The sequence below is a fragment of the Protopterus annectens genome, chromosome 4.part0, assembly GCF_019279795.1.
Source record: "Protopterus annectens isolate FY-2018-M chromosome 4.part0, PAN1.0, whole genome shotgun sequence".
Lineage (NCBI taxonomy): Eukaryota > Metazoa > Chordata > Ceratodontiformes > Protopteridae > Protopterus > Protopterus annectens.
In genome coordinates this window covers 743,328,736-743,346,754 of record NC_056733.1, presented here as the reverse complement: position 1 = coordinate 743,346,754, position 18,019 = coordinate 743,328,736, and the positions used below count along the sequence as shown (strand labels likewise).

Sequence of the window (18,019 nt, the reverse complement as noted above, 5' to 3'; positions counted from 1 at the left end):
TCCTACCCAAAGGATTCTATTCCTGGGAGCAAGCCTGGACACAGCATCCCAGATGGCATTCCTTACACCAGAAAAGCAAACTTACCTGACAGCCTACTTCTCTTAACTAGCCACCAGACCCCAGTTGTCTGCAAGGAAAATCTTGCAAGCTCTGGGGTTCATGGCATCTTGCATTCTACTCATTCCATATGCCAGACTGCATATGAGGAAACTACAATGGTACCTAAAAAGCCTTTGGTGTCAACACTCTCAAGACCTGGAAACTCTTATACCCATGATATCTTGCCTCAGGAAAGATTTTCTTTGGTGGGCAGCAGCATGCTCCCACAACAAGGGACTACCTTTCTTACCACCCCCTGCCACCCATACCCTCACCACAGTCACATCAGACTATGCCTGGTGTGCACACCTGGACAGCAGGTGCATACAGGGTCAATGGAGCCCACAGCAAATCCATCTGCACATCAACCAAAAGGCCCCTTCTCTCCCCAGGGACTCTCCTGATCAAAACAGACAACACCACTGTCATGTGGTATATCAACAAGCAGGGAGGGACTCACTCCTACCCTCTATGCAGGCTAGCCATGACCCTTTGGCACAGCCTCTGCCATGAAACTACACCTGTTAGCACAATTCCTGCCAGGTTCTCTAAACTCTATGGTGGATCACATAAGGAGAAATCTTCTGGACCCACACGAGTGGCAGCTAGACAAAAGAACTTTCACCCTAATAACTCAGAAATGGGGCACCCTGAAGGTCAGCCTCTCTGCCTCCCACACCAACCATCAGCTCAGCAAGTTCTGGACCAGGGAGCATCACAACATGGCTTAGAAAGTGGATGCCCTGTCCTTCCCCTGGGTCATTCTATCGGTCTATGCCTTTCCTCCACTACCTCTCATTGCCAGGGTACTGCTCAAATTAAGGGCGGAAAAACCAAAGACAATTCATATTGCTCCAGACTGGTCTCAACAGTACTGGTACCCACTGCTGTGCAGCCTGTCCCTGCTGCCACCATGGCATCTCACTCAGACCCCAACCCTCCTGACCCAAAGGGAAGGATAATTCATGCATCCCCAATTGCAGACCCTCAATTTGGCAGCTTGGCTTATTCTCTAACCACTGATCCATCTGCCAACCTCAGTAAACAGGTACTAGATGTTATATGTGAGGCCAGATGCCCTAGCACTAGAAAATCTTATGCGGACAAATGGAAAAGGTTCTGCACCTGGATTCAGGCTAAGGGAGCCGATAGGACACAGCCCTCCCTCCTTCTCATTCTGGATTACCTAGCTGACCTGCTACACAATGGTCTCTCTTTTTTCATGCCTCTGCTATCTCTGCTCATTTCCCCACTGAGCAGCCCTTTATCTCACACACTCTGATCAAACAATTCCTAAGAGGGGCTAGCAACTTGAGGCCACCCAGTAGAGCACCTACCCCAGCTTGGGACCTTAACTTTGTGTTGGAAAAGCTCACCCTGCCCCCCTTCGAACCAGCATCTTCAGCAGAGTTAAAATTTCTCTCCTGGAAGACTGCTTTTCTTCTGGCCATCACTTCAGCCAGAAGGGTCTCTGAGCTACAAGCACTCATAGCTGTGGAACCCTTTATCATATTCCATGCTGACAGGGTTTCCCTCAGGACTAACCCATCCTTCATGCCCAAAGTGGTGTACAGTGTATTCTCAACCAATCCATTCATTTGCACACCTTTTTCCCTGACCCACAGAACAAGGGGGAAAGGGTCCTGCACTCTCTAGATGTGCACAGACAGCTCAGATTCTATCTAGACAGGACTAAATCATTCAGAAAGTCTGATCAATTGCTGGTTAGCTTTGCTGCATGGGCAGAGGGCAAAGCCATCTCCAAACAAACAATTTCTAAATGGATAGCACACTGCATCCATTTCTGTTACAAGCAACACAGAAAGCCTCCCCTTAAGGGGGTCAGGATTCACTCCACCAGAGCAGCCTCCACCTCTGCAGCTTTCCTCAGAGGGGGCCCCCACCAGGGACATCCTGGAGGCTGCCACCTGAGCATCTGTTCACACTTTCACCAAACATTACCACCTGCCTATCTTCTCCAAATCCAGGGCAGGCTTTGCCACTGCAGTCTTACAGGGCATCCTAGCCAGCCCCTAGTCTCCTTGACTGCCTCCACCCTTTTCCTCAGCTTTGGGAATCAACCCAAATGTGATGACTGCAACAGTGAAACATGAAGAACATAGTACAGTTATGTACACTTACCATAAATGTAGATGTTCGAGTGTATTCACTGTTGCAGTCCCGGTTTCCCTCCCTCCATCCCCCTCTTCTCTCTCTCTCTCCTTACAAGGGACATTTTGGTATTTACTTTCTACTGGTGGGGTTCTTCCACCATAACCTGGCTCCCACTTGGGTGCTCCTGACATGGCAAGAAAAGCTGATGTAATGGCGTCAGCTGCCTTACTTTATACTACTGATGACCTGACATCAGTCCTGAAGCAACATCAACTGTCGCAGAAATACTAAGCCTCTGGTATTTGGGCCGGCCGAGGGCTACCCTGGCAGGGATAACCGAAATGTGATGACTGCAACAGTGAATACACTCAACATCTACATTTATGGTAAGTGTACACAACTGTACTTTTTGGAATGGCCCAGCCAGAGCCCAGACCTAAATCCAATAGAAAATCTGTGGGGTGACCTGAAGAGGGCTGTGCACAAGAGATGCCCTAGTAATCTGACAGATTTGGAGTGTTTTTGCAAGGAAGAGTGGGCAAATATTGGCAAGACAAGATGTGCCATGCTGATAGACTCCTATCCAAGAAGACTGAACATTGTAATTAAATTAAATGGTGCTTCAACAAAGCATTAGTTTAAGGGTGTGCACACTTATGCAACCAGCTTATTGTACGTTTTTTATTTTTTATATTTTTCCTCTAACAGATTTGTTTGTTTTTCAATTGAATTGTACAGGTAATAGGTCACATTAAAGGTGGGAAAAGTTTTGAAATTATTTATTGTGGTCTCATTTTTTTAGATATCGCAAAACCTGGCATTTTAACAGGGGTCTGTGCACTTTTTATATCCACTATAGTAGAACTAATCCACTTCTGTTTAAGGGATACTTATTTTTTTATTTTATGATACCTTATACCATCAGATAAAGCATGCAGCCATTGGTGTCCCTTTGCACTATCTTGTGCTAATTTACTTATGGCACTGTTTGAAAAGGAATATATCTGCACGGTATATTTGTCCAGCAGTGTGTTCTGCGTTGTTATAGGTACATAAATGATTTAGTGTTTGTGTGCTAAATGTAGCTCAAGAGCTTCAGTAACTTTCCTAACCTAAGAAATAATGTTTAATTTTACTTTCACTTATCAGTCAGATGAAAGGGCGATAAACTATTTAGATCTTTCACCAACAGAAACTGAGGGTAAATGGGTTGTCAGCACACTTTATTGAAAATCTGCAGCAACTATTGATTTTTTTGTGGTATATCTTATCATTCCCCTCACTTTTTGGGATCACTGCCATATGGTGATTGACGGAGAACCAGGCAAACAGATTTTTAAAGAATATACTTCAAATAAGGCCAAGATATTATAAAATATTTTTGAGCAGGGACTGTAGTAAATAAGAAATGATGAAGGCCTACTGGAAAGTAAACTGAATATCCAGAGAGGAAGTATTTGGCCAGTGAATTGTTTATAACACAAGCAGTTAAAATAAGTTTAGAAATCAGTGATTCCAAAATCCCAAACATTTTTTGTCACTCAGTGCAGTGGCCTTAGCAAGGAAATACAAAAAAAAAAAAAAATCATGCTGGAAGTTTTTGTTCTCTGAAAGACTCTTGTACAACTTCCCATATGAGGTACCACTGATACTATAAGGTATGAGAAAAAACATTGATGGCTTTCTTTTTAACATCCACTTTACACAAACAGATTAATGAAAACACAGTACTTACCTTTGTGGGTATATCTTAACTAGTCCTTTTAATAAGGTTAATGGTATAAAGTTTGACTGTACTGGTTTGTATTGCTGACAGTGTGGTTTATGCTATAATGCATCCCCACAGCTTTAGTTACATTGGAGAAACCTCTAGAAAGTTATGGTTGAGGTTGCTGGAATGTTAGTGACACTAAATAACAAAGAATGGAAAGTCCCATAGCAGAACATTTTTCTATATTTCATGTAGGTCAAATGAGTGAGCTCGGGGATACTAATTTAGAACAGATTTTGTTTCCACCAGACAGGCCAGCAGTACAATTTATGACATAATTTTGTACACAAAGTATTTATGCTAAAATATGGAACTCTGAAGCCTTGTTGACTTAGTGTTGAATGTAATTCATAGGTATATACTAGGCTAATTGCCATGAAGGGTTATTTTAAGCCTAGCCAATAACCCAAGTTTGGAATTAAACTCTGCACCTTATGTTTTATGAGGCGAAGACCTTAACCTTTATGCCAACTCACCCCATTTCTTATTCCTTAATTGTTTGATTTATTTTAAATGACTGTTTTATATGCTTTTGTGCTTGAATTTTGCTAACCCTCTGCTGAATTGTCAGGAGCAAGTTTGTTTTAATAAAAAGTCTTTCCTGAGCTTAATGAAGAGTTTTTTTTATTATTTATTTATGTAGTAGTAGTATATTGTAATTAATTTAATGTGGAGAAAGTGCATTTGTATATCAGAACTGACTCCATTTGCATCGACCTTGGCTCTTTTTTTTTTTAGCTCCCTACCTGTATGTATCAGGAGTCCAAGACATACACAGTGCAAAATGGACAGCTTTTAGAGGTTAACTGTCCGTATATGACATCTCAATCCATACAAATGATCTGGTCAGGTGAACATCTTCTTTTAAAAAATGCTTTAATCCTGTGTATGGAAATGTATGGAAAGACATTCCCTTGTAGAGAATGTTTATTTTCCTGTTCTTAAATCACATTCTTATTGATAGATTATGCCTGGTTAATGTCTGTGCACATTGCAGCCTAGAAGCATCAGCCACAGCAAATGATATTTCTTGTAGTATGTTCTAGGGAGCTTTTCCTGGGCGGTGCTTGCTTTGGCATGTTCATAGCAGCTGTATTGGGGCTGAAGACAAACATTTGGTTGGAGGGGATTGCAGTTCCCATGGCTTTTTCAGCCTTTGTCAGTAGCTACATTTTTCAATGGTGATCCACAAGACAGTGTCATCCATAATGTACTGTCGTCTGTAGTAATAGATGACATTTCTGTAGTTGGTGGTCTGCAAACTTGTGTTTTTACCATTGTCCAGTACCATGAGCTGATATGACAGCTTGTAACAATATTGCTGTGCTGCCATTTTCACCGCTGTATTCCACATTGTTTGAATGCTAGTGATACAGCCTTAAATAAAACAAGGACTCCATTTGGTAACAGGACAGCACGTCTGATTCTTCTGCATACTAAGTGGTAGGCACTCAGAGTTATATCTTGCATCAGGTACTTGAGCTGCAAAATAAAAGTGAAAATAGTGTTAATTTTTCCTTTTGTGGCTCCAGTTGCAGTGGTGAGCAGGGAAGTTGGTTAAACTGGGCTTGGGAGGACATGCAGCCATTAACATTTCCTTACCTTTTGAGATTTCATACCAGCCAGTTTATAAATTGCAAGGGTGGTGGTGTATGAAATAACTTATCTCCCCTTCCCGCACTGCAATTTATGACCACTTCCCAACACAGACCTCCCAATGTTAAACTCTACAGCAATCCCACACAGGATACTGATCAGAGTTCTGCCTACTAGCATCACGTCCCTGATGTAAAATCACACCTCTAAACCTCTTGGTGCAAGAAATCTGGACGCAGACATATGTAATGATAGGACAAAGGCCTAAAAATAGGGACAGTTTTTAATTATTGCTCTTATAAACTTAGAAAGTTGATAGAATAACAGGTTTTGCATTAGCATGAATTTTCTGAAGGGTATGAAGTCTGAAAGTCAAATGTCTTCCATTCTTTTCTAACTTTAGTCCTCAATGACTTTCTAGAAAAGCAAAACTTTTATGAGGAGGAGACCAGAATTTGAGGCACAAGTCTGGACATTCTATGAAAATCTAGACAGTTGAGAGGTATGAGTTAAATGGTTCTCATTTTATTCACTGTCTCAAACAGTGAGAAGATTATCATTGTTTTTATCTTGTACATTCCGCAACTCTTCTGTTTGAGACCTGTAATCCCACCATCAGGAGCTACAGAAAGGTCTTCTTCCTTGGACCATTAGTGTATCTTCTGTTCTTTTGAGTAATTCATCATTGTTATCATCATCAACCCCTTTTTTCCATTTTCTACACTGAGTCGGGGTGTCATGTCAACTGTCACCATCTCTCGATTCATTGCTACTCTCCTACCTTCTTTGACACTAGTGCCCAACTGTCACAGATCTTTTGTCACACAATCCACCTCTTTGCTGGGCACCCTCATTTTTTCTTGCCTTCTTCCAGTCTGTCCCAAATCATCTTCACCAGATTGTTTTCTTCTTTTCTTCACATGTGCCCAAACCACATAATCTGTTCTCCTTGATCTTTTCTTCAATTGAATCTACTTCTTCTGCTGTTATGTCATTATTTCTTCATCTGCCCACAGTGTGCATCCTAGCAGCAGTCTCAGACACTTCATTTCCACCAACTCTAGCTTCTTCAACTGCAATGCTTTTACTGCCCTGGTATCTGTACTATACAGTAGTACTGGTCACACCACTGTTTTGTACACCTTACTTTTCAGCTTCATTGGCATTCTTCTGTCAGTCTTTATGATTATAGCTTTGACTTCTTCATTCAGACTTCCCTTCTCTTCAACCACCCCTCCTAGTTACTTGAAGCTGTTAACCTGTTCCACTGTCTTACCTTCTATCTCAATTCTTAGCTTCTTATTTCAACCATTTACTGCCATTACCACTGTGTTATCTGTACTTGTTTTCATCACATGTGCCTTCAGTTTTGCATTCCATTCCCCTATCCTTTGCTGAAGATCTTGCCCAGAATCTGCCTTTAGTGCCACATTGCCTGCATACAGCACCTTTGTTGATCTGTCCTTTCAGACTTTTGATACTGCTGTACTGCCCACAGCTGTGAATTTCCCTTTTGTTCTTGAACACTGACACTAGTATGCTTATTCTGCAGCCATCTGGGATATGGCTTTCTCTTCACACTACTATGAGTATCCTCGGGAGCCATTTCTCTCCTTTCTCACCCAGCATCTTTATCATATCTGTTGTGATTTCATCTGAGCCTGCTGCTTTCCCTGACTCCATTTTCCTTAGTGCTGCTCTTAAGTCTTGTATGGTGGGCTCCTTCTCTTCTCTCATTGTAGGCTGTGTCTTGGACAGTACAATTTCTGTGGGGTTTTCTTTGTACAGTAGCTGCTGGAAGTAGTCCTTCCATCTGTCTTTGATATCCTGTGGACTGATTAGCAGGTTGTTGCTGGCATCCATCATAGGGTGTCTGACTACCGTCTTTATCTTTCTGTCTTTGACTAACCTGATATAGTTTCTTTGTGCTGTCTATTGACTTACTTTCCAGAAGCTGGTTGAGTGCCACTGAAGCCTTGTTCTTTGCTATTGCAAATCCTTTTTTAGCCAATCCATATTCCTTCCTAGCCTGGTCTGTCTTTTCTATCTACCACTTTTTCCTACACTCCTTCTTTCTTTTAATAACATCCTGAAATTCTACATTCTACCACCAGCTTTCCTTATGTACCTTATTTCCATACCTGGCTCGGCCACAAATCTGTTCTGTAGTCCTCACATATAGTGTTTTGAGGTGCTGCTATTCTTCTTCAACTCCACCTATTTCCTCTTTTTCTAGAGGTGATAAAGCCCTGAGTAATTCCTTAAACCATTGTACTTTCTCTCCGGCCATCTTACAGGTCTTTAGCTTGGTACTCTGTTGACCTTAGATCCTTCTCTGATGACTGCTTGCAGATTATGGCAACCAGTGGTTAATGCTTTGGGCTGACTATTACTATTACATTGTTGATGACTTTGCAGTTATTGATTCTACCCCAGCGTCCTTTCCTTACTACTTAGGTGGTTTAGATTTTGATTTCCATTTTCTAGTAATTGCTTTTTTGGCAGCCATCAGAATTAAACTTAACAAGGTGGAGCCACATATGGAAATAAGGTACAAAAGGAAGACTGGTGGTGGAATGCAGAAGTCTAGGTCATTAAAAATAAAGGAGTGCAGGAAAAAGTAGGAGACAGAAAAGAAAGACATTACTAGAAAGGAATATTGCTATCAAGTAGATGACAAATATTGAGGTGTGATGGAGAAGAAAGATATAACTGGGAACTTATGTTCTGGGAGTGTAACGAGCTGGCAGACTTCAAAAATTCATTACACAGTTCTTTGTCAGGATTACTGGGTAAGCAAATGATTTTAACTAAGGAAATTATTTTTTGAGCTGGGATACAGGATCTGAATTGGCTGTACTTGGTGGTTGCCAAAAAAGCAATTACTAGAAAATTGGAATCAAAATTTAAACCAACTATAAGCAAATTATTAAATATTGTAACAGAGGTAAAAGAACAGAAGTGTGATCTTTAGAAAAGGGTGGAAATAAATTACATAGAAAAAAATGGAAATTGTGGGAACAATACATGCAGAAACATATTTTTGAGGAGTGAGATTTCAGAGAAGGCAGGAATTGGATAATTTATGCCATGTTGCTTGGATTATAAATCATATATATTGTTATATATCATGTAATGTTTGTAAATGTGAACTTGTTAATATGGTTTAATTACTTTTACACAAATGTAAGTTTGCTTATGTCACAAGTAGTAATTCAATAAAGGTATTTAAAAAATGAAATACAGGAAACTAAAGGCCAGTTAACCTAACAACACTGAAAGAGGAAAAAAAAGCAATTATCCAAAGGAAAGGCTTGTGAGAAAGAGCTGCCATGTTAAACCTGATCCAGTTTTATGACTGGATTACAAGTGACTGTAAACACAGGTGGTCTGAACTTGAAATGGGACTAATAGTTTATGAGTGTAGCCTGAACTTCAGAAAGGCCTTCTGATTCAGTCCCATACAGGATGCTTCTAGGAAAACTGGAGGGATTGGAAGCAGGATCAAAACTCAGAAAATAGATTGCTGCATTGTTTACCAGTGAAAGAAAATCATAGTGAGAGGGACAATGTCAGGAGGAAAGAAAGTGACCTTTGGAGCACTGCACAGGTTGATCCTGAGTCAGTTCTATTCAGTGTGCTCTTTTCAGACATATATGAGGGAACAGAGAGTAGCAAGAGGACACTGTCTTTGGTGATGACGCAAGGTGAGGGACAGAAGGGGAATCTGGGATAAAGAGTGTAAGATAGCATTTGGAAAGGCTTAATCAAGTTGGCTGAAGGGAGGCAGTTGAGGTTAAATGCAGACAAATTCAAGAAACAGCACTTCAGCTGCCCTTGTATGACATATAAGCTGGGGATGTGAAACTTCTGGGAGCAGAATAGGAAAAGTGTATGACAATGTTGACCATACCAGAAATGGACCACTAGGAGCAGAGTGAGTGGCCACTGGCAGCAGCCAATAGAGCCCTGTAATGTATCCTGAATAAACAGACTCCAGAAGCTCATAGGTAAAGCTTCTACTACATCAGGGTCTGGTCAGATCATGCACAGAGTATTGTGTGCTGTTCTGTAGGATGTGCAAGGAGAGGACTATGGGAATGCTGCAAGGAGTCTAAAAGAAATTCACTAAAAGGGTGCATGGGATGGAGAGGAAAAATGTGACCAAAGGTTAGAGGAGATGAAGCTGTTAATATTTGAGACCAGAACAGACAGCTGGACATGATATGAGTGCACATGGTCATTTCGTGAAGATGTGAAGTATCAGTTCTGAACAGAAAGTCTGGGGAGGAATGAGGCTTCAGGAACAAATGGTAAGGATCAAGTACCTTTGTATCTGTAATGTCACTTCATAAAGAGAGAATTGTGGAGCCAAGGAATAGACTGCCAGATTAAGCAGTGGAGAGGAAATCTGTGACAGCATTCAAGAAGGCACGAGACAAATAGAAAAGAGGGAAAGGAGAAAGATGAGAAAGGAGGGAAGGTAAATTTTGAATGTACTTAGAGCAATGGATACAGCATTATTTTCTCCTTCTGCTATCAGAAAAATGGAATTTAATATAAAATTTACAGATTTGTTTTAGAATAATCATGTCAGTGTCTACAGTTATGACTGCAGATAAGTTACTTCAGTGTCTTTCTACTACATACTGTTTGTTTTCCTTTCTCGTAAAGGCCCTTCCATCCTGCTGGCTTATATATGTGTGTATATCTATATGTGTGTGTATGTAAATATATATATATATATATATATATATATATATATATATATATATATATATATATATATATATATATATATATATATATATATATATATATATCTATACACACACACACACACACACACACACACACACACACACACAACTGGAAAGTAGCATGTTCTTGTAATTGTTTACATTTATGTTTACATGTTTTAGTTTTTTCTTCTTCTGTCTTTCAAGGCACTCTGTGGAATCTGTCATCGTATGAACCCCTGAAGATGGTAATTATCAATCATGGTCTCCAGACACTTACAAATGAAGTAATCATTCCTCATTCTGGATGGGAGAGTGAACCTAATGAAGACTCAAAGCCACGGGATGCTGAATGGACAACAGTCTTCAAGAATACTTCGGGATGTTTGAGGTGATTCACTTTGAAGAGTTTTAAATATATATTATGAGTACCATGCCATCTTGTCTGCTAGACTACACTTAGGTAAAAACAACCAGTGCTATTTCCAAAGAGAAAGTGTTTTTTGTTGTTGTTGTTAATCTTGTGACTTGTCATGATGTAATTTATTGTGTATTTATTTATTAGTAGTTACATTTTCAGCAGAATCGGTTCTTTTTCTTTCTTCCCTTCACTGTTGGTTTGTAGAGATGAATAACACTGTTTCAGCTTTTCTACATTTTTTTTCATGTTTCAGGTTACTTGTGCTCACCTCCCATAAAATAATTATTTGTTTTCTTTGGGGGGATCCTGTAATTACAGGTTGAAAAGAAAAAGTAGTCCTCCAGCTAACCTTTAATGACTTTGTGTACGTTTGGGAGGATACAGTGACTGAAATACCTTTAAAATACATATTTTATTTTTATTTTGAATTTTGTTAATGAGGGTAGAACACTGATCCCTTTGGACCCATTTCAGTCTCAGGGAAAACACAACAGAGTAAATGGTAAAATGCAATATTTATACATATACTGTTGATGTTCTTCGTGTTTCACTGTTGCAGTCATTACATTTGGGTTATCCTGCTGGCAGGTTGCCCTCAGTCGGCCTGAATTCCAAAGTCTTGGGTCCTGCGTCAGTTGCTGTCGCCTTTTCCCTGATGTCAGGTCGTCAGGGGTATAAAAGATGCAGCCGACGCCATTTTATTCAGTCTTTCTTGTCGCGCGGTGCCCGAAGCAGAAGCAGTTCGTAAGTGCCGGTCTGCCGACTCCTGAGATTTTCGTGTTCGAGTTTCAGATCCAAAGTCTTCATTAAAAGCTAAGTACCCCGTTGGGGAAACTTTTTTCTTGCTCCAGACTGATGTCAGAAAAAGTTAATAATTGTATTTCTTGTGGGAAGCAAATACCTCAGAAGGACTTTCATTCTTACTGTATTCCTTGCCTAGGCCCTGACCATGACGTTGCTAGTTGTCTGTTTTGTGCTAGATTTAACCAACGCACTATTAAGCGTCGGTACAATTTACATTAAGTTATTTTGGGCGAAGATTTAATTATACAATGTCATCGGATAGCCATTCGACTACCAGAGTTCACAAAAAAGCAAAGAAAAAGACAAACAACCGAGGTCCAAAACCGACGAAGAAGCTTCTCCTAAGCAAGTCGCCAGTTCTCAGTGAGGTGCTTTTGCAGCCCCTGACGCCCGCTACTTTAGAGTCGCAGGCCACTACCGACTCCCACATGGAGTCGACCAGGCCACAGGAAATTCAAGGTATTGGACCCTCGGAGATTATTCCCTCAGATGGGTCTGGAGCCGCTGAGCAGGCATCAGCTTCTGAGGGTGTATTCAGACCTAAACAGTTATATATTAAACCGACTTCAAAGACAAAGACTAAAACACCTCTAAAGGCAAAGAAACAAGTTCACCAGTCACAAGGACAGGCCTCCATGCCCAAAAAACAGATGCTCAAAATGGCCGAAGACTTAATTACCTTGATCAGGGGTTCCCATCCCCCTCCTGATAAGAGGCCTAGGCAAGAGACAGACTATGAATCTTCAGATCAGGTTTCCATTTCTTCTGATTCCTCTTCTGATCTGGAATATTCTCTTCCCCCCTATGAAGATTCTGATGCTGAAGAATCAATTCCTTCAGCTTCTCCTCCTGAGGACTACTCTTTTGGGGAAACCTTGCATACCATGAAGGGAGCACTTCCACTGGGAGAGCCAAGATTTTTCAGAATCTAAGAAAAGGCTCAGAGACTTCCTTTTACTACCTCAACACAGGCCTCTAGCTATTCCACCTGTGTTGGACATTGTAGATGATGTGTTCTCGGTGTGTAGTCTGACCCCTGAATCTTTACCTCCAGCTCCTGTTAAGCCGGACAGATACTACAGGGTCCCTGACTCTCATAAATTCCTTTTTAAAAACCCTACTGCAGACCCAGAAACTATTTCTCAGGGTCCAAAAGGGGTCAAGGCTTCTACTACAAAAAATCCTTACCCCCTCTGACAGGGATTCTAGGGCTCTGGATAGATGGGGAAAAAAGATTTACACATCTGCTACTTTGGCTATAAGGGCCTTAAATTGTCACTTTCATATGCTCAAATATCAGCAATATATCATGAAACTGCTTAAACAGAAAATAATGTCAAATTCTGAATGTGCAGAAAACAAAGAAATGCAGGATTTATTGCATGCAGCTGAACAAGTTGGAAAGCATACTTTGCAATGTGGGTTTGAATGTTCATCGTGTTTCACTGCTGCAGTCATTACACTTGGGTTATCCTGCCGTTAGGCAGGCCCGCAGTCAGCCTGAGTTCCAAAGTCTTGGTCCAGCGTCGCTTGCTATCGCCTCTTCCCTGATGTCAGTGCGCCAGGGGTATATAAGAAGCAGCCAACGCCATTTTTTCTTGGATGTTCCGAAATTCAAAAAGATGATACTACAACAGCTCCTTCCCATGTTGGGCAAGAAAGTTTGGCTTGTTATTTTGGACCTCAAAGAGGCATACCTGCATGTCCCTATCAGGCAAAATTGCATAAGATACCTCAGATTCATAGCTGGTTCAATGTACTACCAATTCTCTGCACTGCCCTTTGGCTTATCTACTGCGTCCAGGGTCTTTACCAAGTGCCTGGCACCAGTAATTGCATTTTGCAGACAAAAAGGAATTCAAATATATCCATATCTGGACGACTGCCTGATTCAAGCAGAGAGCAAGGACATTCTTCTACAGCATCTGGCGTTCGTAAAAAGATTAAGTTGCCTATGGTACACAGCAAACAAAAAGAAATCAAAACTTGTGCCCTCACAAGAGATAATATTCCTGGGTGCCAGCTTAAATACAACGGCCCAGATGGCTTATCTCACGCCAGACAAACAAGGACAACTGACTCAGTATTTTCAATTGATGGCAACAAAGTCCCATCTCCCTGATACTTTGGCTATAAGGGCCTTAAATTTCCAGTTTCATATGATCAAATATCAGCAATATATCATGACACTGCTTAAACAGAAAATAATGGCAAATTCTGAATGTGCAGAAAACAAAGAAATGCATGATTTATTGCATGCAGCTGAACAAGTTGGAAAGCATACTTTGCAATGTGGGTTTGATTCTCTGGAGGTCTCCTGCAGGGCTGCTGTTATGGGTTCTGTCATTAGGAGGCATGCTTGGTTAAAGGAACAAAATCTGCCTGACCATGTTAAAGCAAAATTATTAGATGCTCTATTACAGCATGATACCTTATTTGGTGTTAAGGTAGAAGAGATGTTAAAAAAAATAGAGGACAAAGCTAAATCTATGCAAACGGTCAAGGATTTCTTACAGGTACAGCCACCTAGATTTAGCAGACACTGGCGTACAAAGAATTGGTCTTTTCCAGTCTCAGACAGACCTCAAAGGGGCAGATCCAGACACCCTAGAGGCAGATCACAGCCGCAAGGATCCTACAGGTCTAAGCAGTGGAATGCTTCTACCCCCAAAGGTGGAGAGGACAAATCACAAACATATAGGAAACAGTCCCAATGACTTCCCCCTGCCTGCGCAAAACACTTATCTTCTGGTAGCACCCTTAGGGGGAAAACTAGCACTTTTTTCTCAAAATTGGCACATTATAACCCAGGACAAATGGGTTCTAGACATAGTGTCACAAGGCTACAAGTTTCATTTCCATACCCTGCCAAGGGCAAACGGTTGGCCAGACCTGCCAAATAATCAATGGGCAGAGGCTCAAAAACAAGTCGCAGCTCTCATGGACATGAGGGCTATTCAACAAGTACCACAGCAAGAGCAGGGACAAGGATTTTACTCAAGACTGTTCTACCCAGCTGTTATGACTGCAGATGCATCCGTTTACCCGACAGGACAACCCAGCTGTTATGACTGCAGATGCTGGTAGGTACAAAACTGTACTTTCTTGGTACCCAAAAAGGACAAAGCATGGAGACCAATACTGGACCTATCTATTCTAAACACGTTCCTGGATATACCAGAATTCAAGATGTTGACCTTATAGCAGCTTCTGCCAGCATGGGCAGAAGCTGCTATAAGATGTTGACCTTATAGCAGCTTCTGCCCATGCTGGCAGCAAGGCTTGGCTCGTAACTTTAGACCTAAAAGAGGCATACCTGTATGTCCCAATCAGACAATCATGCAGAAGATACCTCAGATTCAAGGCTGGCTCAAAGCATTACCAATTCTCTGCACTGCCCTTTGGCTTATCTACTGTGCTCAGGGTCTTCACAAAGTGCCTGGCACCAGTAATTGCTTACTGCAGACAAAGAGGAATACAAATATATCCTTACGACTGCCTCATAACAAGCAGAGAACAAGGACATTCTACTACAGCATCTGACGTTTGTGATAAGACTTTTAACATGCCTGGGGTACACAGTCAACAAAAAGAAATCAAAGCTAGTACCTTCACAAGAGATGATATTCTTGGGTGCAAGCTTAAATACAACTGCCCAGATGGCTTATCTCACTCCAGACAAACAAAGGCAACTGACTACCTATTTCAAGGAAATGGCAACAAAGGCCCAGTTATCTGCAAGAAAAATTCTGCAGGCTTTGGGCTTCATGGCATCTTACTAATACCATATGCAAGACTGCTTATGAGGAAAATTCAGTGGTACCTAAAAAGTGTCTGGACACAGCATTGCCACAGTCTGGAAACAATGATTACTCTAATTCCCTGCCTGCAACAGGAGTTTCGATGGTGGGCAAAGGCTTGTCACCAAAACAAGGGACAGCCATTCTCACTACCCCCAGCCAGGTAGAGCCTAACAACGGATGCATCAGATTATGCCAGGGGGGCACACATGGCAGGAAGAGGCATTCAGGGCACCTGGTCCACAAACAAAAGTATCTACATATCAATCAAAAAGAGATGCTAGCTGTTCAAAATGCCCTGACAGCCTTCAAGGACCTACTTCATCCAGGAAAACTACTGATAAAGACAGACAACACCACGGTCATGTGGGACATAAACAAGCAGGGAGTCACTCATTCTTATCCCCTGTGCAGACTAGCCATGGCTTTATGGGACACAGCATTGACTTACCAAGTTCATCTGCAGGCACAATTCCTGCCAGGAAAGGACAATACTCTGGCAGATGAACTAAGCAGAAGCTTCATGGATCCCCACGAGTGGCACCTGGATCCACAAGTCTTCAGCATGATAACAAAGAAATGGGGAAGCCCGGACATAGATCTATTTGCCTCCCCTCAAAACAATCAACTAAAAAGATTCTGCACAAGGACTTATCACAGACAAGCTTGGAAAGTGGACGCCTTATCTTTCAACTGGACAAACCTATCAGTATATGCCTTTCCTCCACTGCCTATCCTCCCCAAGGTAAAGGTCAGGCAGGAGAAACCAAAAATGATTCTGATTGCCCCAGACTGGCCACGCCAGTACTGGTATCCAATCTTAAGGAACTTGTCCCAATGCCCAGCCTGGACCTTACTGTCCCAGCAAAACAATCAGATTCTTCACAGCCAACTCAGGACCCTAAACCTGGCAGCATGGCGGATAATGTAGCCATACAAACCACACCTCTCAGTAAAGCTGTGATGGATGTCATTTTAGAAGCCAGAAGGCCTAGTACTAGAAAATCCTATGCTGGGAAATGGAAGAGATTTTGTGCTTGGAACCAAGCTCAAGGAACTGATACAGCTGTCCCAAATATTCCTCAGATTTTGCAATACTTAACTGAGATGCTGGACAAAGGCTTATCTTTTTCATCAATTAAAATCCATGCCTCTGCCATTTCGGCTCATTACAATACAGAGCCACCACTTTTTTCTCATCCTTTATTAAGGCAGTCCCTCAGAGGAGCCAAAAACTTAAGGCCTCCAAGGAGAATGTTAATACCTGCATGGGACCTCAATTATGTCTTGGAAAAACTCACTTTACCTCCTTTTGAGCCAGCTGCTACTGCGGATATAAAGTTCTTATCTTGGAAAACAGCTCTGCTCCTAGCAATAACTTCTGCAAGATGAGTTTCAGAGCTACAGGCTCTTAAGGTTATGGAACCCTTTATCATTTTTTATCCAGACAGGGTCTCCCTGAGAACAAACCCTACATTTATGCCTAAAGTGGTGTCTAGTGTAGCCCTTAACCAAACAATTCACTTGCCAACTTTTTATCCAAATCCACAGAACAAGGGGGAGAAAATTCTGCATTCTTTGGACGTACACAGACAACTTAGATTCTACTTGGACAAAACTAAAGTTTTCAGAAAGACAGAACAATTACTAGTGGCATATGCCACAGCATCACAAGGAAAGGCTATTTCCAAGCAGACTATTTCAAAGTGGATAGGTCACTGCATTTGTTTCTGCCAGTGCCCAAGGGCATTAGGCCACATTCAACCAGAGCTGCAGCCACTTCTGCAGCCTTTCTCAGGGGAGTACCAACCAAAGACATTTTAGAGGCTGCTGCTTGGAGTTCAGTGCATACCTTTACAAAGCATTACAATCTGCCTCTTTACTCTAAATCCAGGGCAGGCTTTGCCACTGCAGTTCTGCAGGGCCTCTTAGCTGCTCCTAATGCTGTTTAGCTCCAGCCTCCCAACCATAGCTTTGGGACACAACCCAAATGTAATGACTGCAACAGTGAAACACGAAGAACATAGTACAGTTGGGTACACTTACCATAAATGTAGATGTTCGAGTGTATTCACTGTTGCAGTCCAGGTTACCCACCCACCATCCCCCTTATTTTTGCTGGAACTTCTTTACTTCTCTAATCTATGCAACCTAGGTGGTGTATTTGCTTATAGAGGAAGGTAAAGCTTATTTTTGGTGCATGTATGTTTTATTTACATAATTTTAGCCTACCCTTTTGGGGGCACCTGACATCTAGGGCAAGAAAAACGGAATAAAATGGTGTCTGCTGCATCTTTTATACCGCTGATGACCTGACGTCAGGCAGAGGCGACAGCAACCGATGCAGGACCCAAGACTTTGGAATTCAGGCCGACTGAGGGCAATCTGCCAGCAGGATAACCCAAATGTAATGACTGCACCAGTGAATACACTCGAACATCTACATTTATGGTAAGTGTACACAACTGTACTTTGTTGTTCGTCTGTTCGTCGTTGTTGACGATGACCAAGGACATCATGTCAAGGAAGTTGACTGAGTATGGTGTGTCTGGCTGTGGCTGATCAGTTTGATGTGGGCTCAAAAAGCTCTGCTGCACGTCGGGCAAAAGTGGTCATTTGGGTTGGTTGGCAAAGAGTTGGCTGTAGATTTACACAGCTCATGCTTCCTCTGTG

General features: G+C 41.7%; 1 protein-coding gene across 1 annotated transcript in view; it reads left to right on the top strand.

Annotated features, from left to right (window-relative positions):
* The window catches only part of ARVCF (ARVCF delta catenin family member), a 2,347,833-nt gene that overhangs the window by 1,087,423 nt on the left and 1,242,391 nt on the right, over nt 1–18,019 (top strand). Inside the window, exon 5 of the mRNA XM_044068704.1 lies at nt 10,529–10,712. Within this exon, the coding sequence (XP_043924639.1) occupies nt 10,529–10,712 (184 nt within the window). The remainder of the gene's footprint in view (nt 1–10,528; nt 10,713–18,019) is intronic.